This window comes from Ammospiza nelsoni, chromosome 2 (genome assembly GCF_027579445.1).
Source record: "Ammospiza nelsoni isolate bAmmNel1 chromosome 2, bAmmNel1.pri, whole genome shotgun sequence".
Taxonomy (NCBI): Eukaryota; Metazoa; Chordata; class Aves; order Passeriformes; family Passerellidae; genus Ammospiza; species Ammospiza nelsoni.
Window position 1 is genome coordinate 88,619,851 of NC_080634.1, and position 27,470 is coordinate 88,647,320.

Below are 27,470 nucleotides of genomic sequence, written 5' to 3' on the forward strand. Positions count from 1 at the left end.
CAATGATGGAAGACAACCTGACTGAAAGCCTTTAGCAGCATCTTGGATATTCATGTGCTCAACTTTCTATTTCTTTATTCATTACTAAATGCAGTTGTCATTACCAAGAGGGCTCAGGTTTTCCTTCCTGTCTCTGTAGAGAAGACAGGATTTCAAAACTGCAAACACAGGTGCTAGAAAATCCTATGTTTCCTAAAGTCTGCCCACATTTTTCCAAAGAGAATGTAATGTGATAATAAAAACAAAACCATTAATATAAACATAAATAAACCTAGGGATTGCAGTGCTAAGGTAGTACTTCACCCATGCATACACAAAATGAAATGCTTGTCTTAGCAGTCGGGCATCACAGGGTTTGTCCTTTGCTTCTGTAACTCATAGGGAAGTCTTAAAATATGTTCAGAGTAGTCTCAGTCAATCAGCAGTAAATGATTTATCTTGTCAATCTTGTTAAACAAGCGAAGGTGAAGAGCTGAGACTTCATGAGTGGGAGTCACAAACTGGTGGGGGAGGCTCAGGCCAATGAGCATGAGGATGTTACATAAAGGTAGTCAAGTACAGACATGCCATCTGTATGTTACTGGTTTTTAATGAGAGGAATTAAGATTATGTGGGGGGTGATATGTGAAGCTGGCACTGTGATGAAATTCACAGTTTTTCTCAGCATTCAGTTTGAACTTTAGCTCCAGTATTTTCAGTTCTTAATTTTTAATTAAATTCATATTGACCATTGTTGCTAATACCATCCTCCTGACTGGGCATGAGGTTCCACAGTCCTTCCTGTTGCCAGTTGCAGCCAGATGAACCCAGGTAGGAAAGTAACTGTGAATATATTGATGAGCTTCCAACTGCAGTTCCATTTCCTTACTGTTTGCCTGCTTGAAAACACTGTGCAACCCAGGCTACTCACAGAAAGAAAGGAGAATTTTTTTCATGGTCACACATAAATGTGCATATTTGTGCCTCCCAAAATGGAGCCTAACCCCAGAAACTGTACCAGTGGCTTAGCTAGGCAAACCTGAAGTTCAAGCAACACATTTTAATGGAGCACTCACTAGCAGCTATTCAGGAGTATCTCCATGGGCCTAACAGCTTTGGTAAAAAGTGTGTCCCGTGATTCCAGTGAAAGGCATCAAGAGAATCAGGATGTAAGGGCACAATTTATATCTGTAAACAGAGAAAACCGTAACAAATAGAATTTTCCAGCAACAACAGAAGTTCAGCAAAGTTTAGCAAAGATCCTGTTTGGATACAAACATCAGTAAAAGCAGAAAATGCAGGAAATATATAAGGCAAAAGTTTTATTTTCTGAAGTGTAAGTACGTCCTTAGCATAATTTAAGTAATCCATTGCTATTGCAATTCTGATTGCTACAAAATTGAAGGTAAACTTTTTGACTGCACCTATTGCACACTTTCTCCACAGCTGCATAATAAAACCCTTCTGTATCAAGAGATTTTTTACTGTGATTTGCTGGTCTGTAGGAGTTCAGTCAAGTAGTTGTGAAAGATGCTCCTTGTTTGCGTGGTTCTATTTTATAATCCGCGGCATATCACTCCAAGCTTGAGACTTCTTTTTGGCCAGCTCCATCCAGGATGGCTGATTGGGAGCAGCATTACTGGCTTTCTTCAAGTGGCTCATTTCCTCCTTATCCACCAGTGCAGGTGATGGAGCTACTGGGAATAAAGCACATGGGCATTTTACATTTACCTGCTGTGCAACTAAGCACTCTCTTTTATTAAATAATTCCCATGCCTTGCCCTGTGGTAGAAAATCTTTACATTTCACATGGAAACTTCTTGTGCAATAAGTTATTGAGAAAATTACCCATCTGTGCTCTAAATAATGCAATGGTTTTCTCATCACTATTACAATTTGATCCCTAAATTTACCAAAACTCAACATGATGACCTGGATTCCTTGTAGTGTCCTATGTTAGCACCCAGGCCAAAGAAGAGAGTCTTTTCATTAGCTAAAGTATTCACATGTGAATTCCTCCTTTACTCAGCCCCCAATTCACAGGAATTTTATTACTTCAAAACTTCTGCCCTTCTTTCAAATTTGAATTTACCAAAGAGATTTATAACAAACTCACTGTGGGAGGACTGATGGTCAGACAGCTTGTGATTGCACCAGTCCTCAGCTTGCTGAAGCAGCCACATTTAAATTGAGTGCTATTGTAAATATTTTTGTTTACATTTTACACTGGGATAGTGCATTTGGGCCTCTGTCCTGTGAAAGGGCCTGGGGCTCTTTATTCACATTTCTTTCAACACAAGCTTTTGGCTACCCCTTTTTACTCTTTTGCTTGTAGTCAAACTGGTCAGAAGAATATAAATAAATAAAACCTCAAATAAAATAATAAATAAATAAAACACCAAATAAAATCCCAGACATAAGTGCTGAGAAAACTCTTTGTCCTGGCTGATGTGGGGCTGAGGAAGAGATTAGGATCTAGCCCCTACTCCTTTTGCAGCACACTCAAATAGGATTTCTTCTGACAAGGGTGAGAGGTAACAGCCTACATTTTAAGAATTTTGTTTCTTACCAGGGACACAATGTGACAATGAATTGGTTCTCAGCAGGGACTTTGTTTCAGACTTGGTGTCTTTCCTCTGCTCTTCAGAAGTGGTTTTAGGTGCCACGTGTGAAGGTTTACTCCATTGTTGTTTCACTGCCCCCTAGGCACAGAGAGGAATAAAATCCAAGTAATTCAGGGAGAATGAGTTCAGTTTGGAAGAACACAAGCAAAGCAGTGGATGGGGAGCCTGCCACAGTTGAGCAGACATTGGTCCCACTCCTCTCCCTTGAGCTGACACCTGTTCAGAAAGTTAAAGTGTTTTCAGGTAATATCCATGGAGCTCAATTTTACTAACTGAAACTATCCCTCAGTATCTCTTACCCATAATGGTATGAGTAGATAATTATAGTCTTCACTTCAAAATGTATTCCTTTGCATATCTCTACAAGCATACACAGGATTTAGAAACAGCCTCATTCTCTCATGTTCTCCTTCCATCTCCCAAATTTTGAGGGCTATGGCACTGTATTTTTGGACAGTTGGTGGTAAATGGATTTTTCATAAAAAAGAAGTCAAACATATCCTCCAACAGATTTTCTTGCCAGTATCAAAAACTACCCTGAAGTGATAGTGCCTGGTGCCATGTGGGAGAAAGAGAAAGTGGGAGTAGTACAGTGGCACCAAGCCTCACATGCTGCAGTCAGAAGAATCTTGGCATGTTTCTCTGCTAGCTGCTACAGGGAAATAAAATGCATGGCATGAATTTCAAGGATCATTGCCAGCTAAAATCTGGAGTTTCCTGTTCTGACATAGAAACTGTATTTTGGGATTGTGTTGGGCATTACTGCAGTTCAGAAGTTGGCCTAGACATCTTATTAGGTATTATTTCTTGTTAATCTAACCACTGCTATTTTTCATCACCTAGAAAGCATCTCTTATTCCAGGATATAATACACCTGTCTGGGGTGCTAGCAGTGCCACCTGAAGCAAGAAAGTAGGTCCTTTGCACTGGGTATGCCATACTGGTGTAGGACACACATGCTGCTGCATCAGACCAGGGTTCTTATTTGTGCAGGATGCAAAAAAGGCAGCAGATGAGTGTTCTGGATCCATGCCAAGCACTTCCACTGGCACAGCTGTGTCATCTGGGAAGATCATTAGCTACAGGAATCACCCTGTTTTCCATGGGATCTCTGAAGAGGCAGTGTCAGCCCAGATTCCATGGCACCACATGGGCTTCTGAATTATCCATATACAGGGAACCAGAATTTGTATATCGGCAATCTCTGCAAATGCAAAAGTTATTTTTATCCTATTTCACTTCTCAGGGCTCTAAAAATTGTTACCTAGGAGCTTCTGGGACCAAGCTGCTCATTCAGAGTTAACTCAGTCAGGAGGTATAAGAGCTTCAATGAAAGGCTGTGCTTAGAAGGGTAGTTAAAAGAGAACACATTTCCTCTGCATTGAGGAGGATCAAAGACTACAATTTAGCACTTCCTTTTGGATATTTCAGCATGCAATACATGTGTTAGATCTGGTGGTATGCCAAGAAATTTTACACACTTCACATAGTTCCAGGATTTTGATTTCTTGGAGACACAAAATTACATATCTGAACAATCAGAAAACTTTGGATCTGTAACACATTTATGAGAACAGTGTCTTTTTCAGTTACAGTTACACTCATTAAGTATCTGTAATCATTATGGCATGACTGGTAACATAGCAGTAGATCCAAAGAATACCACAGCAGGTGATACAAAAGCATCACAAATTTGTACTGCAAGTACCTCTGTTTGTTCCTTTCCTTTATTCTGTTTCTCTGTATTTGACTCATTATCTGGAGCCATGAGCTTTCCTCTGTCGAGTTCCTTCTCCTGGTGCATGCCCCTCTGTTTTTGCCTTGCAATGGAAATCCAGGCTGGCTCTGTGGGAGTGTCAGGATCTTTTCCAGGGTCTCCTGCAGCCATGGGGGAAGACACGCTTTTCTCTGTTGACAGATTGTTTATGTACATGGTTAGAGGAAAAAGAGTTGTAATCAGATTCAGTTCATACTTTCTCAATGTACTGATTGGCCCCAGAATATGAAACCAGCCTGGATAAATAGGAGTTCTGTTTAGTTTGGTCTCCAGAGAGCAATTTTCCTGTGCTCACAGGTTTAAGTTATCATTCTACTGGTGAGAAACGCTTTGCATCTTTGTTCAGCTGGAGTGGCAGTGTCACTGCCCTCATGTGAGGGAGATGCAGAAACATGAATGAAACTTCTCTAATCTACCCCTTTCCCAAGGTCTGCTCCTTCTGCTCCCTCTCCCACAGTACCTTTGAGACAAGCAGCAGACCATGCAAAGGTGGACACAGAGGGACTGGGGTGTTTCAAAGGCAAACTTCTCCCCAGTGTGGCTGCTCTCAGCTCCCGCTCTTCTGATGCCCCTGCAGCAGCAGCCCATGCCTGAGTCTGCTTCCTGCCTTCCTTCCAAGCTGCTCCCCTTTAGGAGCAGCTTTTTCACATGCAGCAGCAGTCCATGCCCTAATTGTTTCCTGCCTCCCTTCCACCCCTTTAGGAGCAGCCTCCTCCCCAGCTCTGTGGAGCTCACAGGTGTAGATTCAGTCATGGGTGCCTGTGCACAGCAGTCTGTGGTGACTGAGCACACAGAAGCACTGCTAAAACCACAGAGGGACTTTCTGGTCTTTTGATGTAAGGTCTACATTGACTTATCCCTGCTGATGCTGACCATGGTCATCATCTTCTGGTGCTCTACCAGAAATGAGACTTGAGTAACACAAAAAGAAAAAAGACAATTTCTGGAGAAGAAAGTCAAAACTACTATCCTGCTGACCTCACAACTGCTACCCAAGGGTGTGCAGAAAGAGAAATACCCTGTACTCAAATATTCTGAGAAAGGAAACCCTGTCTAGTCACTGAACAGAACTTGGTCAAGAGAAGAGCCTCAGCAGCTCCATTGGCTCCATCCCCCTGGTTCTCCATTTTTTGACTCACACCGAACACAAAACTGAGTTTCCCAATGAATGGTAGAGCTTCTGTGTAGTTTAAATGAGGAACAAGAATAACAACCTTAGACCCAAGAAGGCTGATTTCACCTTTCCCAGCCAGTTCTGGTCACTGATGTATCAAAATTTACAGAAGGCTCTTGCAGAGCAGAAGTTAAGCTTCTGATCCTCAAATGACATGTGGTCTTGCTCTTTGGAAAAGTTTATTACTTAGCCAGCATCCTGTTCAGGGGCCTGGGAGGAGGCAGACCCAGCTAGAAAGGATTACTGCCCTAGGGTCTCTTGGGGGCTCAGCTGCTCTGCTGACAGTAGAGGCAGCCACAGGACCCTGTGGAGCTGTCAGACATGTTTCTGGAGCACTATGGTCTAGTTTGGTGGAGTTTGGCCCTGCTCAGGAAAGCAGGCAAATGTCTCTGAAGGCACATTTGAGATGCCTCATGAAGGCATGGAAGATAAAAGGGATGATGCACTCCCAAGAGCTGGAGTCTGCCAACACAGGCATATTATGAAAGCCCACAAACTTGCTTTGCTCAGGGATTTTCTCAAGTCATTTTTATACCTCACCAGAGAGAGAGTAGTTATTTGAACAAGAAAACATTGTAAAGCCTATGTCAGCTAAAAACTGAAAAAGAGAAAAACTCCCATGTTTTAATGCCAAAGCAAGATGTTTTGCCAGCTGATGCCTGCATCTCCCTTCACATTCACCTCATGCAATCTTGCAGGAAAACCTCTGGAAGAAACAACTCAGAAGTCCAGCTGTGCAAATGCAGCACAGATAAAGCAGGGTCCCTGAACACTGAAGGAACTGCTCTCCCTCTTGCACAGCGTGTTACTCTAATTCTCTGCATCCCACCTAACCCCCATCTTTGCATGACAGCAGCTCTTCCTCCCATAATCTTTTTCCAATCTTTTTTTTTTTTCCCAATCAGCCTTCTACTGGCTCTCCTTGCTTCATTTTTATCTTCTTTAACAGGATGCTAAAGAATAAGGCTGGAAGAGATCTCAATATGTCATGTAGTCTATCCTTCAACTGCAAGGCAAGGCAAGACCAGCTGAAAGATTAGTTTCATAGAAACTGTTTCCTCACAAATATGTATCTAAGTCTCCTGAAACAGGACAGGTCTCAGAGTCTCAGAGTCTCCCTAAGCAACCTATCCTATGGCATAGCTCTTTTTTTCTACTTTTTTTTTTTTTTTTTTTTTTTGTGCCTGTTGGGTGAGTTAAATCTTCCTTGCTCTAATTTAAATCTGTAACTACTTCTCCTACACACTATGGACATGAGCAGATTACTCATAGTCTCCTTGCAACAGCCTGTTATGCATTTGAAGACTTAGACCACATTTTCCCTACTTTTTTAACTTTTCTATTAATCTAATTCTCTAGATCACTCTTTCCTTTGCAGGAATTGTCCTAGAAATCTCCTTCAAATATGATGGTCAGAAGTGGCACTTGAGATGAAACAGTGTTAGCATCAGCTGACATGGAAGGACTACACCACTTCACCTGGAATGGTTTTCTGTACATGTCAGTCAGTGCCCCCTAACTCCCACAGCTCTCCAAGATAACCACTAGCAAGTCAAATTCTGTGAGCCATCTTCTCCCAGTGTCTTAGGACAAACCCCACTGGGATCTTAAGTAAAGCCACACAGTTGAAATGATGTGATGTCTGCTAATGCATCTGCCATCACATTCCCTCCTTTGCTTGTAGCCGTGTCCTTAAGCCCATCTGCAGCCATCTGCACCTTTTCAGGTGGTGGGCACTTTGGGCATTGCCCAGTAAAACCAGGTGCATTGCCCAGTAAAACAGGTGCTGTGCTTCCTCAGCTCCCAAAGCTCTCCTGCGGCACTCCTGAGCCCTGACTGAAGATGATGTCCCGTGCTCCTCAGAGCTGAGGAGCAGCTCTCTGGCTATACAGCTGCAGACATACCACCACATGCAACCTCTTCCACCACCTCTTTACCTTCCTTCAATATCTGTAATGTCTTGGTGCTCAAAAACTCCAATGTCTTTGTACTGAAGGTCCTTTTCAAGCCACCCACTTTTTGATGAGACTGGGAACCTGGCTTCTGCCTTGATGCTGCTAGTGATATACATCTTAGATGCTGTGACTCCAAATCCCCCTTTGTGTTTTGTCCCATTTTCCCTGTCACACCACAGGAGCTTTATGTAAACATGAAGCTTGTTCCTTCTTTGCTTCCACCACACAATCCACACTGACAAAATGAATGTTATGCCCAGGCTCTATTTACTGCACTACATGTAATGGTCTTATTGGTACCTGTGCTTCCATTTCTCTGTCATCCTCATGAGCTTAGGATTCATCCTGCTGTTATTTCACTGTGCATTGCCTGAGATAACAGGTTCCCAGTCCTGCAGTGATATGTCTGGAGGCTGCTATTATAGCAATGTTTTTCATAAGGCAGACACTCTAATGAGGGCATCAAGCACCCTTACTCTTCAGGCAGTTCTCCCTGATGAGATGCTAGGCATTCTAGTCATGCCAATTAGAAGGCAGCCAAATTAGAGCTAGGTATTATTCCATAGGAGATCCAAATGTCCCTTTGATAGTAGAGAACAAAAGCTCTTCATTATAATCTTGAAGATTTTATATATATATGTACAGGCCAACTTAGGACAGCAGAGTAGTATCATCTACAGAGGATCAAGAGCTGATCTGCTGCTGGGAGAGGCTTTCTTGTACCTTTAAGCAATTACATTCTGCCCTTGTCCCTTTGAGAGTCTTTGCTGCAGTAAGCCAGACAGGCAGACAAGGCAGGGGAAGTGCCTTATCTTCAGAAAAAACCCATCAGATGCAACCCACGCAGGATTTTCTACCTCATCCGTCAGCCAGAATTACTGTAAGAGGTAGAAGAGCATATTCACTATTTATTACCTATCCCATTGCCCAGAGGTCCTTTACATCCTCCCACCTCAAATTAGATAAGGTTTCTTGGCAGTATATATACACCATTGTTCCAGGCAGAAGGATGAAAGGTGGTGAAGTAATCCAGGAGATAGTGTGGGGAAGAGAGCTGGCAGTTTAAGGTGACCTGAGACTGTCCTATGCAGCTCTTGGTACCCCAAGGGACACAAAGAAGCAAAAAGCTTTCTCAGGAAGTGACTGTTCCCAAGGGAAGAGCTGCTCACACATCTTTCTGGGTTCATGACTGGATGATTGCCTTGAACAAGCTCTGTCTTATCTAGTCATGGGATAGTCCATGTGCTTTTATGGTTCACCCCCTGGCAAGGCACAGCATTTAAGGAACTGGGTAGCCAGAGTGGAACCAAAAGTACTCAAAAGGACGATTTAAACTCCTGCTTCTGCTGCGTGTCACATGCACAATAACTGATACAGAAACTCCCAGCTGGTAAATGCCACTCTTAGGAAGATAACAAAGAAGTACAAAATGCAAGCAGTGGTATGCTCCATCCAAAGCTGAGTCAGTTTTGACAGATCAGAGCCTCCACAAATGCCCTGTGTTTCATTTCTTTGTTGAAGCAGGGCTGAGCCTCTTCTTTCTGTGTTGCACTTGAGAGATTTTCAGAACAAAACTAAAATCTAAATAATATTCTTCATTTCATATTACAACATGTTGTTTTAAACAATGTGCTATTCAACTCATTCCTTAATAACTTCATAAGCTAATAAAGGATATTGCTGGCAGCAATTTGTCTCTCATTCATTCACAGCTTTAACCTCGTGATTGCCTCTTTCCCTGGTTTCCTTGGAGCTGGCTTGGCCTCAGGCTTTTTTGAAAGAGAGGAGCCCCTTTTTCCCCTTGGGATAAGCCACCAACAATGGAAAGATACCAGGTCAGAACTTGTCAAGCCAGTCTGTGCATAATGTCACCATGTATTAAAGCCAGCAATTACTGTAAGCTGAGATCTGATGCCTCTTGAAACCACACCCAGAGGCTGCTGAAGCCTTCCCTTCATGTCCTCCCCACAGCCAACAAACACACATGGGACAGTCACAAGGTCAGCTGTTCTTGCTGCATTCTTCATCACTTCCACAGCTTCCAGACCAACCACTGAGGATAGCTCTGAAGCCAAGTGAACCATAGCCACCTTCTCAATTCCCTCCTGCAGATCAGAATCCCCTGAGCTCTCCACTGAGTCTGAAAGCATCAGGGCTGGCTGCCTCAGTGGTCCTCTAGAGGGGGGATACTCCCCTTCTGCAACCCCATTTAATACAGGTATCTGTTTCTCTTAGTATCTTACTAAAACAACTTCCTTTTTTTCCTCAGACTAAAGCTCTGATCTTATAGATGAAATGTCTTCTGCCTAAATATTGTGGAAATAAATGTGTACACTTCTCACTGATATTTGGATATTATCCTGTAACATGTGTCAGACTGGTTGTATGAACAATAAGAGGAAGATAATACATTAATGTACAAAAGGAACTATGATTGACTTGTTACTGTGCATGGGTTTATACACACACACAGGAAGTGAAAGAAAAATACCTACTTCTGTCTATTGACAGACAGACATACTTCATGTATTAAAATACACCTCCCTGTGTGTGCTGCTTATATGGATAAACATAGCAAAGACATATTCAACCATTACCTTGAGATTTAGGGTTTAACTTTGTCTTTTTTAGAGATGGCCTCAGATTTCTTTATATCTGAGACCTGCTTTCTTTACATCTAAAAGCCTCTGTGCACACAAATTGTAGAAGAGGTTCTTTATGACATATAATTCTTACACTTGGAAAAGAACATCTTATGCCTGCAAGGACTGCAAAGTGGTTCTTCTTGCCCTACATGCGTGCAGGTGAAAGGTCAGAGCCAGAATTTAGAGTCTTTTGAAAGTCAAACCACTAACAGCAAGTAAAGCTAGCTTGTGGATTCCCTGAGTGTTTTAAAAGCAAACATACTCAAAACTAATCTAAACAACTTTACACAGGGAGATAACACTCTGTATGTAAGTGTCATTGTTTTATAACACTGCTTATGCATGCATATTTAATTCCACACTGTTGTATCTTTGCTCATTTATAAAACTCCAGTTATTTTAAGAAGGGCTTAACAAATGCATATAGCATTTAGAATATCCTGGCCTACATACTTCCCTTTGTTTATTAAAGTACTACATGCATTCATGTCAGTGTTCACACCCAATTCCTTAATTTCAGACAAAGCTATTCTAGATATTTGGTTAAGAATTTCTGACATTTCTTTCTTCCCTAAGCTGCTCTGAGAGGTATTTGACTTTTGGTTGGATCTATACCACCGATGCCAGAAGAGTCTTTTTTACACAAGAAACTGCTGTTTGCATCAAAGTCTATTTCACTGCTGGAAAACAGCCATGTTGCAAAATAGCCTGACACAACAGAGAAAGCAACTTCTTTTGGGGGAAAAAAGCCAGACAGCTTGTTTTTCAGCTGTAGCCTGGACAGCATTAAAGCAATGTCTTTTTGATGTAGAGAAAAACACTTCTCTTGTCATTTCAGAGCCTCTATTTTCCAGGCAATGCACACCAATTTCATTCACCATAACATCCATTGTTCTTCCCTGAGCTCTTTTGCTCTTTTCAGAGGATGTCTGCCCACTACAGCTCCTCAGCTGCTGATTTTTGTTTATCCTAATATGCAGATTCAGACAAGTATTGCCTATGGCTTCGCTGTTGTAATAACCTGTTAACATATGGTAATTGTTTCTGCCCTTTACAGGATTTATAGCAAAGTATCAACTCCAAACAACACAGCTTAACCTTTTAAATCTTGCAAGGACTTGTGCCTTTAGCTCCAGACACTTCAAAAAGACTCCTCCTGGGGTGACTAATTTCACACAGACATTAAAGGGTTTCCTTGCAGCCTGAGAGAGGTAAAGCAATCCCTCAGAAGTTCCCCAGAAAGCCCTGGGGAGCAGGTGTGATGCTTTCACCTGGAGTGGTAAGCCAGCATCCATCAGCTCTCCTGTTCCTTTGGTACCAAAAGTGCTGAAAAGCTTAAATGTGAACTGAATGAACCACATTGCTCCTGCTGACCTCAATGACACAGCAAAATGACTTTTTTGAAATGAGTGTGCATGAGAAGGGAGCTGCATCCCCTTGTATCACCATTTCACAGCTTGTCTTGTTCAGCACACAGATTTCCTAACATGCAGAGGAAACTCCCTGACAGCTTAAATAAACAGCATCTCTTGATGGTGACCACAGCTCTTTGAAAAGGCTGATGAACTCCAGGGCTAGGAGACGGCTGGGTGGGTGTAAAGTAAAAAAAAGAAGTGAGTGTCCAAGCAGATCCAGAGCCCAGAGATGCCTGATAAGACACATGTGATCCATGAGGGGCTGTGTTGATTGTGTTTGTCGGATTTCTCCTGTTTGCAGTTGCAAAGACATAGTCCTGACTCACTGAGCTGAGGGAAACTTTTCAAGGAGCTTAAAATTATGTTTGGGCTGGGCTATTTCCCTGCCAAGGCCTCATTGCATCCCATGACTCTCCTATGCCTCACAGAGGGACATAATTTTGGGAGTCACTGTGCAACTTTTCCAGGGCACTCAGAGGAGGTGGGCACACCTCACTCACCCATGACTTCAGGTGGCCAGGTCAGGCTGATGTGGCAACAGCACAGGGAGATGCTTGGTCAGGTGTCTAAAGAAGGCAGTAGATAAGGAAGAAAACTAATTGCCATCACAGACCAATCTGAAGCATCATTTTAAACAACATCAGATCATACAGATTTGGTGTAATACTCTCAGGGGGAGGGGAACACAGCAGGACTTCTCAACCCTGTTTCAAACTCCAGGTGCATGCATCTCTATCAGGGAAACCAAGGCACAACTCCCACCCGCAGATCTGTTTTGCAGAGGGCAGTTCTGCATCTCAGGGCAGAGGCTCCTTCATCCTAGGGCTGAGGAGCCACAGGAGAAGCCTGGAGGAGAAATGTGCTCCCTGGCTTCATTTCTTCCCCTTCTTCTTTCTCCAGCACTCATTGTCTTTCACTGCAGGAAGACATTCCAGTCCACCTTCGGGCACTCTGGGACTCAGCAAGAGAGATGTGATACAGGGCTGTGAGAGGGAGCACTGGTACTCCTACTGCTCTCCTCCATACCCCGCCAGAACAATCCTGCTATGCTAGGTCTCCTCCTCTCTTTTCCCAGTATGACCCTCCCCAAAATCTCACTCCATCAGAGATGTGGGCATCACAGCATCACACATCACAACAAATAATCAACTGCTCAGGGCAGCACAGAAGGGAAAATGCCTTTAAAGGGTGTATTGGGATTATATACATACATATATATATATATATATATATATATACCCTGCCTTGCCTGCAGGGTGGGGAGGCTCTGGCTGGATGGCGGTGGGGACCACATCCAGCTGTGGATCTTAATAATCTCCTGCTTTATGATGGCTGGGAGAGCAGGAAACTGTGAACATGGCCAAAGTCCTGCAAAAATGTCTGTAATGCTGCAGCAGAAGACAACTGAAATCAGGTGTCAGGTAAGTTGCCTCTGGGACCAGCAAGAGACTTTTGTCACCCTAGAGGACAAGGGGCATCCTGTGCTCTGAGATCTTCTTCTGTTTTGGTGTTTGCCTAGTCCAAAGCTCAGAGACAGACCCCAATCAGGGAAGAGCAACCAGATGGGGGGCAGCTCTGCAATGGCACAGAGACAGCCTATTATTTACTTGGCCAGCATCTTTTCACATTCATAACATCAAACCCATGCCCATACAGGTCCAGGACAAGGAAGACTTTTCTTCCACATATCAGAAGACCTAAAGATTTACTTTTCCCCCTCTCAGCTGTTCTCTGAAGTGAAGAGCAGAGGTCTCCTGCTAGAACTGCTTGAGTGTGCTTCACCTAACGTGTTTATTGTCATTGCAAAGATCCCAGACATTGGTGCCTCTTCCAGTCTTTTCTGTTCTCTGCCTGCAGTCCACAGTGTATAATTAGTCTCCAGAGGTCTGATTTTTTTTAATCTCTAACCTAATTATATAATACAGACAACAGGGTAAAATATAACAATCTGCAGTGCACACGATCTTATGGTCTCTCCTGCCTTTGAACTCCAGGAAGCTGCAGGGTTGTTAATTTTGGTTTTAAACAAGGAATGAGTAATGATAAAGATAGATAAATGAATAAGAAAACCTCACAGGAGGCAACAAATAAGTGGTGTGTTTACCATGGCAGGCAGTGGTGGAGCCTCATTGCATTTCTGCCTCAATGCTATGGTGAAAAGAAGGTCTAGAGGTCTGAGTCACTTGCCCCACAAAGGGCACTTAATATGGACTCTTGGATTTTGAATTGCCATGCAGCACCTCTAAATGGGGACACTTAGTAGCTTGCTATTCCTGTTCTCCAATATGTGCTAGTGTACTTTATTTTTTAAGTGTCACTTTGAACATCCTTTAAACAATAACCTGAAATTCAAAAATCAGAGGTAAAAACATCTCATTCTGTCTGTTGTTTCTTCCCTGCTGTCTTTTTTATAATCTTTTCAGCAAGGGAAGATAAGGGAGCAACATCACTCAAGGCAGAGCCATCAGCTCGTGCTCACCAGGCAGACACAACAGTGCTGCCTCATGCTCTCCACAGGTAAGATCATTCTTTGCAAGTGAAGATAACTTCATAAAGTTTTGGGAGTCTTACCAGGCACTTTACAAGCAGTTGGTTGTTTCTCCAGGTCTCTGTCTTCATTTCTGGATTCAGGAGAGTGAATAGCTTTGTCCTGTTTCTCCTTGCTTGCAGCAGTGTTTGGAATGGTTATGCTTTGCAACACTGGCTTTTTAGGCAATGGTGGTTTGCAACTAAGTTGCTCAGAGGACTTTGCTTTGGGTTTGATCTTCTCATTTAAAGAATCACTTGTATTTGTATTGGCTGTTTTTCTGATCTCTAGCTTATCACCTCTTAGAAAAGAAGGCAATCCCTCATTTTCTAAATTAAATTCTGCACTGTATCTTTTAATCCCTTTGGATTCTGGTGGTGAGTTGTCTTCATATTTCAAGGACAGTGAGGTGGATCTAAGTTTCACTTGAAAAGGACTTTTATCTTTAAAACTTGGCTGATTCTGAGATACTGCTGAAGAATTGTTTGGCATTGGTACTTCATCAACAGCTGGGGAAATATAACCAGCCAAACTTTCTGTAGATTGGCCTGTGTTCTCAGAGTAGGATTCTGGCAGCAAAGTCTCCTTTTTGCTGCTACTTTTTTCCTTGTCCAAATCTGATCTCTTCTGGAAGTCATCTTGCCACTTCTCATTTCTTGAGGAGACCTTTGCTTTGGACAGGAAGAATCCAGTATTTAATGATCTTTCCAACTCTGATCTTTCTGGGAAATACAGGCTTCTGGTGCTTGGTCTCTCCCGTGCAGAGGAAACAGAAAACTTTTTGAAGGCATTGAGTTCATTAACTGCTTTTTCAGCTTTCTTCCCCAGCTGTTCCTCCTTGTTCTCCTTCTCAGAAGCAGCTGCCTCCTGTGCAGTCTTTATTTTCTCTAGAGAGCAGAAAGTAGGTGATCCCATCTGCATTGAGGAAGCAGGATGTGAAACATGCAATGAGTCTGTGGGCTGGGAAGAACCCATGAAACACTCCTTGCTGGGCTCTGAAAATAGAGTAAGCTCTTTGTCTGTCCCTTTATTACAGGGCATTTCCACATGTACCTGATCATCCTTCTGCTTATTTTCTTCTGACCTTCCCAAGCAAACAATACTATTCTTACTAATTGAAATATTTTCTTCAGACGGTAATTTGTTTAATGGAAACACAGTAGGAAGCTCCTTATTTTCTTGATTTACAATATTGATTGACCCATCCCCAGACAACAGAACCAGTGTTTCTGAGGAATCTTCTTGCTTTTGTACTCCTCTGTCTGAACTGGAATAGGAAGAACTTGCAGAGTCTTTGCCTTCTGATGGCAGTGAGGGCTCAGGCTCCTCACACGTCATTTCCAGGGCTGGTTGGCAGTCCTCTGGCTGATTCTCTGCTAGCAGGGTTTCCTGTCCATCAGCAGGCTCGGAAGCAGGCTGAGTCACCACTGGTCTCAGAGCAGGGGAGTGGTCCTCAGGCATTTTGGGCTTTGGCCAGAAAGCCACATCCTGTGTTGCAGCTGTGCATGGCAGTTCTTGATTGCTGGGCTTGAATACAGCATCATCCTCTTCTTCTTCCTCTGGGGTACAGCTCAAATCAGTCAGAGATTCAGACTGGGTCCTCTGTAAAAAAGAAATACAAAAAGCCCTGTGACCATGTACAGCTTCACCTTTTTTCTTATTCATCATTACATTTACAGCTGAGATCTTAGAGGAAGGCAATACTTGCCTCCAGTGCTGAGCTTGCAGTTTTCTTAACCTACAGACTGGATGTTTTTTTAATTAAGCAGATTCTGGAATAATGCATTTAACCAATATAAAAGCAATGTGTGAAATTTCCTTCTGCACAACTAGTGCTTTCATGCCCTTGTAGATGGGAAGTCCATCAGAACAATGGCCATTGGACTGTCCTTGGCAATTGATTCTCCAGAGCATACTGCCTATGTTGTGCTGCCCTTGGGCAAAAAGCAACACTTGAAAGAGAAAAATCTGTCTCTGTATTTTGCTACTCCATACTAGCATTAAAAATAAAACAACCCATTCTTCCTTAAACATGGCTCTGAAGAGGAAAGGGTACATAGAAGCAAGAGCAAAAGCCTAAAAAAAACATCCGGTTATGACACTCCATTCCAGCTGAGTATCTGCCCCATATGGCAGTCTTGTTTCTAATCCCACTGTCATACAGCATTACAGCCTTGCTTCCTTTGTGTAAAAGTTTTCTTTTTTTTCAAGAGTTAGACTATTTGATAAAAGTTTATAAATTCATATTTAGTTTAAAAGTTAACAAATTCATATGTAGTTATCTGTGAAGTCTTGTGATTAAACTTGATGTGAGGACTGGCTAAGTACACAGGATTATTTGAAAGCACAGTAGTGAGCTGCTGAATATGCCTTTTCATATGGTGCCTGTATTAGCTCACTGTTTCCCCATAGTTTGTTGGGTAAATATATACTTTGGATGTAGGCCCTAACACTAAGAACACAAAACCTACACTTTGAAGATATTTTAGGGTGCATATGACTTCTCGTTCTGCAAATGCAATAGCAAAAATTCTCCAGTTGCAATGCCACCTGCATATACAATCCATATACACAAGAACATAAAAGTGCAAGGTATCAGTTAGCCAGAAGCAAGGAGCACAGGCAGAGTTGGTCAAGAAAATATGAAAAATTGTTTTATCAAAACACGTGAACACTCTCTGTGGGAATCCAGAAGGGCCCAGTCAGCTGGCAGTTATGGGCAGTCTGGACAAAGCAATCATATTTTAGTAACAATGTTAGAATGGAAAAGAAGGCTTGATTGCTGAATTATTGCTTTATGTGTTTTTCTAAATAACTGGCCTCATCATTGTGCTGCTCACAGCGGTGCTCTACCAAGCTGGAAGGTCACTCACAGATTTGGGGAATACAGACTATCAGCTAGTAATATTTTGAGACAGGGAGAATAATATTTCTGGTAGTAAGCAAGCCAAATTAATGGTTTTACTGTATTTAAAACATTGGAAAAAACCTATGAACAAAGAAGTCTAAGTACTGTAGTAAAAGTTGAAAGCTTCAGTGCTAAAAGAGAGGAAGGAAAGAAAGCAAGAAGAAAAACTAAGCTATGCCCTTCACAAAATATGACAAGGGATCAGATAAACTGTATTTAGGATGGTTTAGAAAAAAATATGTGGTTTTTAAAAAATATTATACACTTTTTAATAGCCTTTTTAAAAATAGTATGCCCTTTCATTTATCATATCTGAGTTTGAAGTAAAAAGTCCAGTAAGAACTTTCTGGGTTTTTGTCAAAAGTTACACTGTTTATTTTCACATGTACCTGAGAAAATTTTCTCATTCTGCTGGATCTCTGGTTCCGGGGTTTTATTAAAAGCTTATGCTTAGCAGCAGAATTATCCAAGAAAGCAGAAAGCTCAGGTGGAGTGTCAAAATTGGCTGTAGGGGAGATGGTGCTGTCAGATGTCCGGGGAGACCCAGCTTTGCTACTTCCGTGCCTAAGGAACAGCTGGCCGTCTGTGGAGCGAGATCTAGAAGAACCCAATGCAACCTGAAAAAAGAAAAAAATCCCCAAATGGAGAATCAAACAAAGACACAAAAATAACAATTCTACAAATAAGTAGCCATATTTATTACCATTTGCCTCTTTTTCTTTTTGACTTTTCTTTAAAATACATTGCATTTCCTAAAGTTGCATGTGATGTACTGGTGTTAGCAATTCTGTATTTTTAGCTGCTAGAGTATTATGATATACTGTCCAGGGGGAAGGAGCAAATCCCATCTAACTGGAAGATCTAAAGCACACAAATACATGGCCAGCATGTTTTAGAAGACAGATTTATGAAGAGTACTCAGTTACAGAACCTAAAGGGCCATTTTCCCTTCTGGGTCTGTCCTCTAGCATCTTTATCTATGCTCCTATCCACAGCTGTTTTGTGCTGAGCATCTTTAGCTTCTTATATGTCAACAGGTCCTTTTCAACTCTACAATACCCTCCCAAAGAAAAAAAAATTAAGAATTCGTGGCATTGACACTTAACTCAGCTTGTGTTTTTACCTCATGTATTTATATCTGCATTTACTGGAAATGTAAAGTTTCATTAGTAAACTATTCTGGGGAAGGAAGCAATGGATAATTCCTACTAGAGGCCAATAGCCCATCCAGAAACAGCTCCTGAATGCTGCTGTCACAGTTTCACAAAGCTGGAATTCAGCTTGCCTGTGAGCTTCGCCAAAAACTACCCTAGTTCCAGGGATGATGCAACAAGAACACTGGAAATTTTATTTAAAATAAACTCTAAAAAGAGTTCCTCCTTCCTCTCAGATTCAGTTTGGCATATAGGCAAAATGGTATTTCCAAACTATCTGTCACAGCATTAATATCACCTCTGGCAACTCATTAAAGCACTCCCTTTGTAGGCTTGAAATTCTGGTTCACTCCTTTGGAGATTTCTTTCTTTGTCACACTTTCTTTTGTGGGCATTCTTCTTTCTTCTTTCTTTTTTTCTGGAAGTGGTATTTTACTAAAGACGTTGGATGGGAGAAAGGCAGGGCAGGTTGTGTTCATCTTATTTTGGAAGAGAAAAAGCATCAGCAATATCTGCAAGTAGAATTCTGCAATATGCACTGCAGCCCAAAGAAACTCTGTAGTGTAGTGAGGGCCTGCTACAGCTTGCTCAATGGCCAGGGGAAAACTCCTATTGATTTTAGCAGAGGCTGGATCCACACCTTCTAATCATACTTTCTACTTAAGAAAAAGAAGGTAGCTCAGACATGCTGAATAATGGATAATGGATGCTCTCATTAATTTTAACTCTATGATATCTGCAGTCTAGTAGTCAGACATGACTAATGTACAACAAACGATAGGTGGCTGCATTATACATTAGTAGCTAACAGTGAATACATTGACATTTCAGCTCCATGATAAAAACACAGCACATGTTCTCTTTCAAAGCACGTCATTATTTGCCTGCCTTTCTTCTGGCTCCTGCTTTTCCTCGAGAACTTTGCATGTCTTCTCCTTGGCAGTGCTCAGTGTTGGCCATTACACCGGAAAATCCAAAATCTGCTTTCTTGCTTAAATTTCAGCAGCCTTAGTGAATGCCAGCTCTGAGCCGGCTGCAGAAGTTGTTTGTCCCATGAAGTTTGGCTTTGACAAACCCTGCTGGAGAAGGAAAGAGCTGGCAGACCCTTTCTCCAAATGTCATGTGCACATGGCTCAGTCATCCTTCAGCTGGTCGTGCTGGGTGGCACAAGGTGGGGGGCCAGGAGGAAACCCCATCCCCAAAGCCCAGACAGGAGAGCTGTGATTCCTTTCTTCAATCCAGAAAAGCTGCCAAGACACAGCAAGGTGTCACTGCTGCCCAAAACCTCAGGACTGGGTTGTGCAAAATTCCTCAGCCCTGTGAACTGTTCTCCTCTGGCTCCCAGAAGCAGGGATAATTTCTCTGAAATGTCAGGTAGTAGATCCTGTGGTTTGGGAGGAAAGCCTTTAGATGGAGCTGCATTCTGGCTGCACTCTCAAACTGGCATGGGTTGAAGAGAACTCTGAGCTAAATGATAGGGCATGTGGAAAAAGCTAAACAGCTGTGTAGTCATCGCCACGACTCAGGAGTCAGCAAGTGAGTCAGAAAGTAATGTTAATGGATCAACAGAGAGACATAAATCCTCTTTCAGCAAACATGCACCTGGACTGGGCACAATTGCACTGAGCCCGTAACAGCTTTCAAGAAATACTTCCTTCATGAGTTCTGTTGTTTTTATTTTAAGAATAATAATATTGCACTGCATATAAGCAGTTTTTTCAAACAGCTTCATGTGGAATCTAAGAAGTAAGGCCAGAAATCTTTGCTGAGCCGTGCTGCAGCTGGTCCTGAAGTACATTTTGCATAATTACCAAGAAATGGTCAGCTCAGGACTATTTCTCTATTTCATTTCTGCAATTTCCTTCTACTCCTCCTCCTATTCCTAGAAAATGCTCTTCCCTTTACCCCCTGTGTTGTTTCCACCAGGACTCCAGCTGCGGGCAGCTAAAAGGGACTCTTCAGAGCTTTGCAAAACAGCTCTTTAATCAGCCAGAAGGGCTGGCTTCTGATTGAAGAAAGCCAACCATGCGCCTATACTTGAGCTCTGAAAAACACCACTTCAGCAAAATTCACAGCCAGAATCTGACTGAAGGCTGAACTCAGACTCCTGAGCAGCAGTGTCAGCCACTGTCATCAGGCAAACACTTTCTGTGTCAGTGTGAGGTAACTTTGTACTTAAAGCAGGGTCTGGGCAGATTTCAGAGGATCTAGAGCTGCTCCTGTCTCTTCAATAAGCTTTCTCCCTTATCCTGTGCATGTAACTCAAACAGCCTTTACTGCAGTTTCCCATCTTTGAAAAAATGGACACTCCTCAGTGTCTAAATCTGGTTGGTTGTGCTTGGAGATTAAAGTTTGCTAAAGGATATGAGCTTTTCTAGAGACATTATCATCAATGAGATAATAATGGGATGACTTTGCATCAGAATTATGTTGATAAATAATCATAGTTTTTTATGTTAGACAGACAAAGATTAAAACAGCAAACAGACAGGCAGGCAATTACATGTATACAATGGTGTTTTTTGCAGCAGACAGGCAACAAAAAATATTTTTTTAATATTTCTTTTAAAAACCACTATGGGTAATTACTTGTCCCTTAATACATTTGGCAGAAGTTACCTGTTCTTCTTCTTCACTGCCTGTTCCAGCTAAACTCAAAGAGCTAAGGTGCCTGTGAGAGTCAGAGAACTGTGGGATGGAATGAGGAAGAGATTCAGTAAAAGATGACAAACAAGGTGGATATAATCACAGAAATCATCTACACAAAGTGCACAAAGGTACTGACAATGTAAGTTGTTTTTCTCTACAGTCTTAAGGATTAGCAAGGACACTGCAAACATAAAGTGTAAGACATACAGATAAAGAATGAAATAATGTCTAACAAAACTATAATTTAAAAAAATCAGATTATTTTATGTTTCTTTTTCCAATGACAACCTAAAAGAACATTAGAGAGTTCTCTTATCAACACACTCAAGGGGGAATACAGATTTTTAAGCCTTATTTTTTTATGCCTGGAAGCTCTTTGTAGTCTCTATAAAAAACACAACATTCCCATGCGTGTACACAATCACATACTCTTCTTCCTAGTTCTGCATTTTCTGGTGTGATATTTATGTTTTAATAGGAATACAGATTCTAAATAGCTGTTTACAGAGAGAGTGTTTTCCCAATTTGAGTAAGGTATTTCTGAATTGCTCAGAGGTAAAAGAGGGATATGTAAAACCAAATACTTTATTCTACCATCCACATATAGGTAAAACAAGGCATTAAACACCCATTTGCCAACACTGGAACTACTCACTCTTGGTCTCATGCCTGAGCTTAGGCTTTCATGAAGCAAAGACATTTCTGGAGGGCTCCTGGGTAATCCATCATCTTCAGAACTGGTCCCAGCATCCTCTGTTCTCTTTGCATGAAGTCCAAATGGAGGCGGAGGTCCCAATTTCATGGTAGGCTGGAGTTTCACCTTCAGTGTGGCATAAAATACATTAGCTTATGATAGTGATGGAGGTTTCCCCAGAATATTTGTTAGCTGAGGTCAATGAGTTACCATTATTTTAACTTCACAGCTGAATGATCCAGGGCACAGGACATCTGACTTGACACATTATCTTAGGGAGCCAAATAAACGACCCATTTTTCAGCTATCATTTATGTAGAACTAAGATGGGATACTGCTGTCTAATTAGCATATGCATAATTTGATGTAAACTGCAGCCAGATATTACTTACTAATCAAACATTCAACTACAAATACTATCAAAAAAAAAAAATCAAGCCTGGAAAGACATTCCATCTCTTGCATTTGAAAAAAAATGATATTGTCTAAGTTACCTGTAAAGCTCTAATCCGATCAGAAATGTTTTCTTGAGAAAACACTCTTACTGGCCTTGCAGGCTCTTGCCCAGTCTCCAGGATGAAAATGCTATCATGTGACAAAGCTCTGCTTCCCATAATGCCTTTATGTGTCCTACAATAATATAAAAAATGAGTGAAAACATGCAAACTTTTTTGCCATTTCTCTTAACTCAAGGGGTGTATTGAAGGTGGAATGGGATACAGGGATGTGCAACATCACAAACAAGATTCCATACTTCCCCATGAATACAGCCATTCAGGGTAATCTAAGTAACATCTTTAAAAACAACAAAAAAATAGAAATGCTGTTATCTTCCACGTTAACAAAATGAATCAAGGTTAAAGACAGTTTAACCCCAGAAGACGAGTTATGTCTTATGAAAAAAGCTACTGGCCCTTGGGTGGAAGCCAGCAGCTGGGTGGTGGCACAGTGCCACAGGCAAGCCCAGGTGCAAAACGGACTTCACATAAACGAGTCTGTACTGAGACTTCTAGCTAATGTAAGACCGTGTCTTGCAAATGACTGACCATAGAAAGAACAAGTACCTTTTACTATCTAAATGTGGTACAGCATTTAATATATCTCTGCCATACAGATCATAAACAAAAGCATTTCAGGCAATGTAGTCCTTACATGGAATCCTTTGCATAAATCCTTAAAAGGTGCTGTGCTCTATATCAAGGTCCCTCAGATTTTCTCTTATGAGCCTGTGGGACTTATTTTTTCACTGACAATGTTTGTGGCCTAGCTGGGGGAAGTAGGAGATGCTCTGTGGGCAGTTTCTCTCATATTCTGTTTCCTACTTCTGATGCATGTGTTACGTAACTTCTTTTGCAAATGGTGCATGTGGGGTATGAGCGCCATGCTCCTTTATGGGAATGGTAGAGGAGGCCCACAGACAGCTGCTAGGAGGTTCCTTATGCTCATTTTCCTCAGCTTAGCTCATACCCTGACTGAGAAGGGACAAGAAATGTGCGCACACAGCATTTTTTAAGACTACCTTTTTCTAATTTTTTAAATCAGGGAGCCATGAAATGGTAAATGAGTCCAGAATAGATAATTGTTTGGGTTTATGTAACTATCAAGTGAATTGAGCAGAAAAGAAAAAAGAGCTGTATTTCTGGATCCTACATACTGTCATAGGAACCTTGAAGACAAACATCAACAATCATGGCAGACAGCAACATTTTCCCCATAGTGGCTGCTATAAATATGTTTGATAAAACAATGGCAGGAAAGAGTTGATCTACATTCTTGCTGCAGAAGGAAGGAAAGCCTGCTACCTCTGCTTAATGCATTAGAGACATTAGAAGAACAATTTATCTGAGTGCAAATGTGATCTGTGCAAAGCATCCAAGGTCAGACAGATTTATAGCAATTTGCAGAGTAGGTGCCAGCCAGGGCTGCAGTGGTGCCCCCTGCACCAGCACTCAACAAGGGTGAGTGTCACTCACAGGCAGTGTCACTGTGTGGGCACATTTATCCCACCATTCCATCCTCATTTCCTCTTTCTAGTAAGTGCATCCCTCCCAGCTACATTATGGAAGTACCCTTCATGTCTCCTCAGATTAAGAGTGTTCAAATTAATTTTCCTTCCTTTCAAATAATTTCCTGGTCTTTGTCTGTCTGCATAAATATTAAGAAACAATCATGTACCAACACTTCAGGTTACAGCACAGGAATATGGCCAGAACAGCCAGAGATGGCACCCACCCAGACATGACCTTGTTAAGGCACACATGGGGGAAAGAAAATCTCACCATCCACGTCTTACAGGACTTAGCAAGTTGTCAAACAACAGAACTTCACACCACCTGGTCTGCCAGCCCAGAACTCCGAGGGCTTCAAGCTGTACTAACTAACATTACTATTGCCAATGCCATGAAAGCAAAAAGAAAAAACAAAACCAAACCATCAAAGAGAGGAAAAAAAAAAAAAAAAAAAAAAAAAAAAAAAAAAAAAAAAAAAAAAAAGATTGTTAATAATTTCTTTTGGTTGTTTGGCGCTGCCTGGTGGCCACATCGAAAAATGTCGTTTTAAATGGCCGGGATGGTTTCCTTTCCCATTCCTGGGCACAGCAGCACCCCTTGCTTGAGGACCAGGAGAATTGTACTGAGGGGCACAACATCCACCAAGGCAAAGGCTTGCTCTTTGGTTATCGAAGGGGCTCTTCAGTCCACCTGTCTGTCCAGAGACATATCTGAATGTTTGGATTGGGCTTCTCATGGTCACTTTCCATAGTGGGTAACATGAAGACAGGGTTTTCAGAGGCAGAGGTACACAGGATGGGACTCATCTGGTCTAACTTCAGACATCAAATTGCAGCTATTTACATTGGAGGTGGCCATCCCAGGCTCCTGTTTACATTCAGTGGGAAGATGTAGGCACTTCCAGAGCCTATTTCATGTATAAGGATGATACAATCTTTGTTAGTAATGCTGACTTCTCTCTGATTAGAAAAGGCAGCTAGTAACTAACTATCCCTGTCCATGGCAGAGAGGCTGGAACTGGATAATCTCTAAAGACCCTTCCAACTCATACCATTCTGTGGACCTGTGGTAGAACTCAAATGCAGACATTTTTACTTTGGTCAGATGAATCCCATGTACACAGAGGAAAAGAAGGCTTCAGAGCCTCTGGATCCTGCTGATTTCAGTTGCATTACTCCCATTACTCCTTCCTTGCTTTCAAACCCTGGCATAAATGGTTAGTCAACCTTCTCTAACAATCCTTAGTAGCTACATTTTAGGGGACTAAGGTTTATATCCTGGTAGGATATAAACCGATTATCTAATTCATTTTTGAAGATGGGAATTACATTCTTTTGAAATTATAACCCAAGGCTTATTTATGATTAAATGAAAGCTTTTTACATTAATATTTCTTGCTACACCCCACTCAATTCCCTTCTGATTTGCCTTGCATCAACCATTTTAATTTGTACTTTCCTGGGAAAAGCAACTATTTGAAAATACAGCACTATGAACAAGGGGAGGAGGCAATTTTGGGGTGTCTTTAATCTACAGACATCGTAGCAATTTTGTGTTTGTTTACCAAACAGAGCCCAAAGACTTACTCAAGCTCATCTTCAGAATCATAACTAGTGCGCGTGTCATGAGAGGCCGCGACATCATTTGTTGACTGGCACAGATTCAGACTGCTGCTCACAGAAGATGACAACTCTTTCCTTTTCTTTTTACCAAAAAACTTTTTGAAAGATTTGAACTTTGATTTTTTCTTTCCTAAGTGAAGAAACATAAAGAAGATGCAACCAGCGGCATGTGCAAATTTTTGAACAATAACATTTCTTTATAATTTTTTGCATAAGTGGATTTTGCCTGGAAAATGTAACACAGTCCACTATTGCATTAATGTCTTTCACGACTGTACTGATAGTATGAAATTACTGTTATCTTGGAGAATGGATTACAATGTTTATGAGACATAAGAAATAACCAATGGTGTAGAATCATTCCTAATAGCGTTTCTACTTGCCTCTTGAGGTAATTAAACTGTGAAGGAGAAATTTTGTCTAAACTGCCTGGGATATGAAAAAGAAATTATTACTTGGAAACCCAATGCCTTTGTTCAGCAAGCTAAATAGTGATGATAAGAGCAATGCTACCAAAACCAATTTAAATGTAGAAAAGGCAAACATAGGTGAATGCACAGTGTTGGGAGGCTAATGCTGTTAAAATGTTGGGTTTATAATATATCAAGAATATTTTTAATGCTGATTACAAGATTCAGTGGATCACAAAGTATTAATCTAGGAATTAAGCAATAACCTTGAAAAGCAATTTTAGTCTGCTCAGTGAGGAAAGACCTAAATTAGGATCAGTTGCAGCTCTGTGAAGGAAACTATTTCAAATTAAATCAGTGTTTTCCTCAAGAATTCCAGCAACTTGTGCCTGGCCTGTTTAAGTTGACATGACAGTACTGTGAGGCATCCCTGTCAGCATTTCATTCCCTCCTGGATCTTGTTGGGTAAAAAAGTTAGCTTGGTCACAAGATGCTATAAAAATCTTATTTCAAACCTCTGAAAATGCTGAAAACATGTAACAGCTCTTGGAAAAATGTGAAGAGAAAGGCAGAGAGCGTTCTCTAAACAAACAAATTCACTTCTATGAGAGAGCTAAGGCATAGAAGCTCAAGAAGCCGCAGCACTTTTCCTTCACCAGGGAAGAGTGAAATTATACCTGAATTGTCCTCTCCATCTCCTTCAGCCTCTCTCATCTTAGGGTCCATTGTCCTTGAGGAACTCATGTGGCAATCACTAAAGGAGGAACAAAAACTGTTAGTTGTATCAACAAAATAACAGTACTTCACTATATATGTGTACACATACATAAGGCAAGTTGCTAAAATATAAAGATATAGAATAGAATATTAGAATTAGAATATTATGTGTATGCTTACATAATACGTCTCTATACATGTCTAAATATATGTGTGTGTGTATATTATATATAAATATACATAATATATAAAAATATCCCATGCGGTACTTATTAGGCTATAGAGAGGTATAAGTGATTACACAGACTGTTTCCACTTTAAGAAGACAATAGTACATGACAGTTTAGTCCACCAGCCCCTCCTGTCTCACAACTGACTTTGGTGAATTCTTGAATGCTTCTGAAAATATGTGTTAGGGGAGATGGGCTTCTTTGATTCTCCCTTTCTCAGCCCATTTAGGTCCAGAGACAAAATGACAGCATTTCAGCAAGTATACAAGTAACAATAGTAGAGAACCCCACATATTTTTCCCTTATTTATGTCCAATTTTAAGTATTCTGTAGATTACAGTTTTTCTTCTTTCTAAAGAAACTTCGGGAAAGGTAGTGATTCCTTCCATTCCTTTCTTTTTGGATAGATAACAGAGTTAGGGAGAATTAGTAACAGAGAAATACAAGCAAAAATAAAAAACCTGATTTTTTTTCTTCTCTCTTCTTTGCTTTTCAGAGCAAAATATTACTTTGCTTATTAAGGTTCCTAAACTAAAAAATAATTGCAAAACTGTACATGTCCAAACCCTGAAGACAATTTATTTGTAATTTAAATTATATTTCTGGTGCAGTAGTCTGTTTGTGCTCTCTTTTCTTCATCTGGAGAGCCATAATTTCATGGTCAAGGGAGAAGAAAGTCATTGGTGCCATTGACTGGATAGTGAGTTAAATGCTGTACAGTCACTCTTTGGGCTGGAACAGAGGCAGAAGCTCATGCCACAACCTGCATGGGAGGGTGAGTAGACCGTGGCTGTTTTGATCCTCTGAAGTACCAGGAGACTTAAGAAATAAGGCTTGTTAATCCAACAAGGTAGTGAAATGGAAATGAAACCTTTATTATTCAAATCTAAAACATAACAACATATCACCTGAGCCATCTGCAGCCACCTGGGCTGGGCCACAGTGCAGGGCTGCAGGACAGTGACAGCCACAGCAAAGGCA

General features: G+C 41.3%; 1 protein-coding gene across 1 annotated transcript; it reads right to left on the reverse strand.

Moving 5' to 3' along the window:
- Positions 1-1,141: 1,141 nt before the first annotated feature.
- Positions 1,142-26,292, reverse strand: CRACDL (CRACD like). The gene is made up of 9 exons (XM_059493784.1): positions 26,220-26,292; positions 25,097-25,262; positions 21,996-22,131; positions 21,463-21,627; positions 17,394-17,621; positions 14,141-15,698; positions 4,312-4,511; positions 2,549-2,681; positions 1,142-1,676 (listed from the first exon to the last, which is right to left on the reverse strand). The coding sequence occupies exons 1-9, from the start codon at positions 26,284-26,286 to the stop codon at positions 1,531-1,533; spliced, it is 2,799 nt and encodes a 932-aa protein (XP_059349767.1). The 5' UTR covers positions 26,287-26,292; the 3' UTR covers positions 1,142-1,530.
- Between the last annotated feature and the right edge of the window lie 1,178 nt (positions 26,293-27,470).

Coding starts and splice junctions, on each gene's coding strand:
- CRACDL (XM_059493784.1), bottom strand. CDS start 26,286: ATGAGTTCCTCAAGGACAATGGACCCTAAGATGAGAGAGGCTGAAGGA. Junction 17,622..21,462: donor GCTCAGGCATGAGACCAAGA/GTGAGTAGTTCC, acceptor TTCTTTTTTCAG/GTTGCATTGGGTTCTTCTAG. Junction 4,512..14,140: donor AACTGCTTGTAAAGTGCCTG/GTAAGACTCCCA, acceptor ATCTGTCAACAG/AGAAAAGCGTGTCTTCCCCC.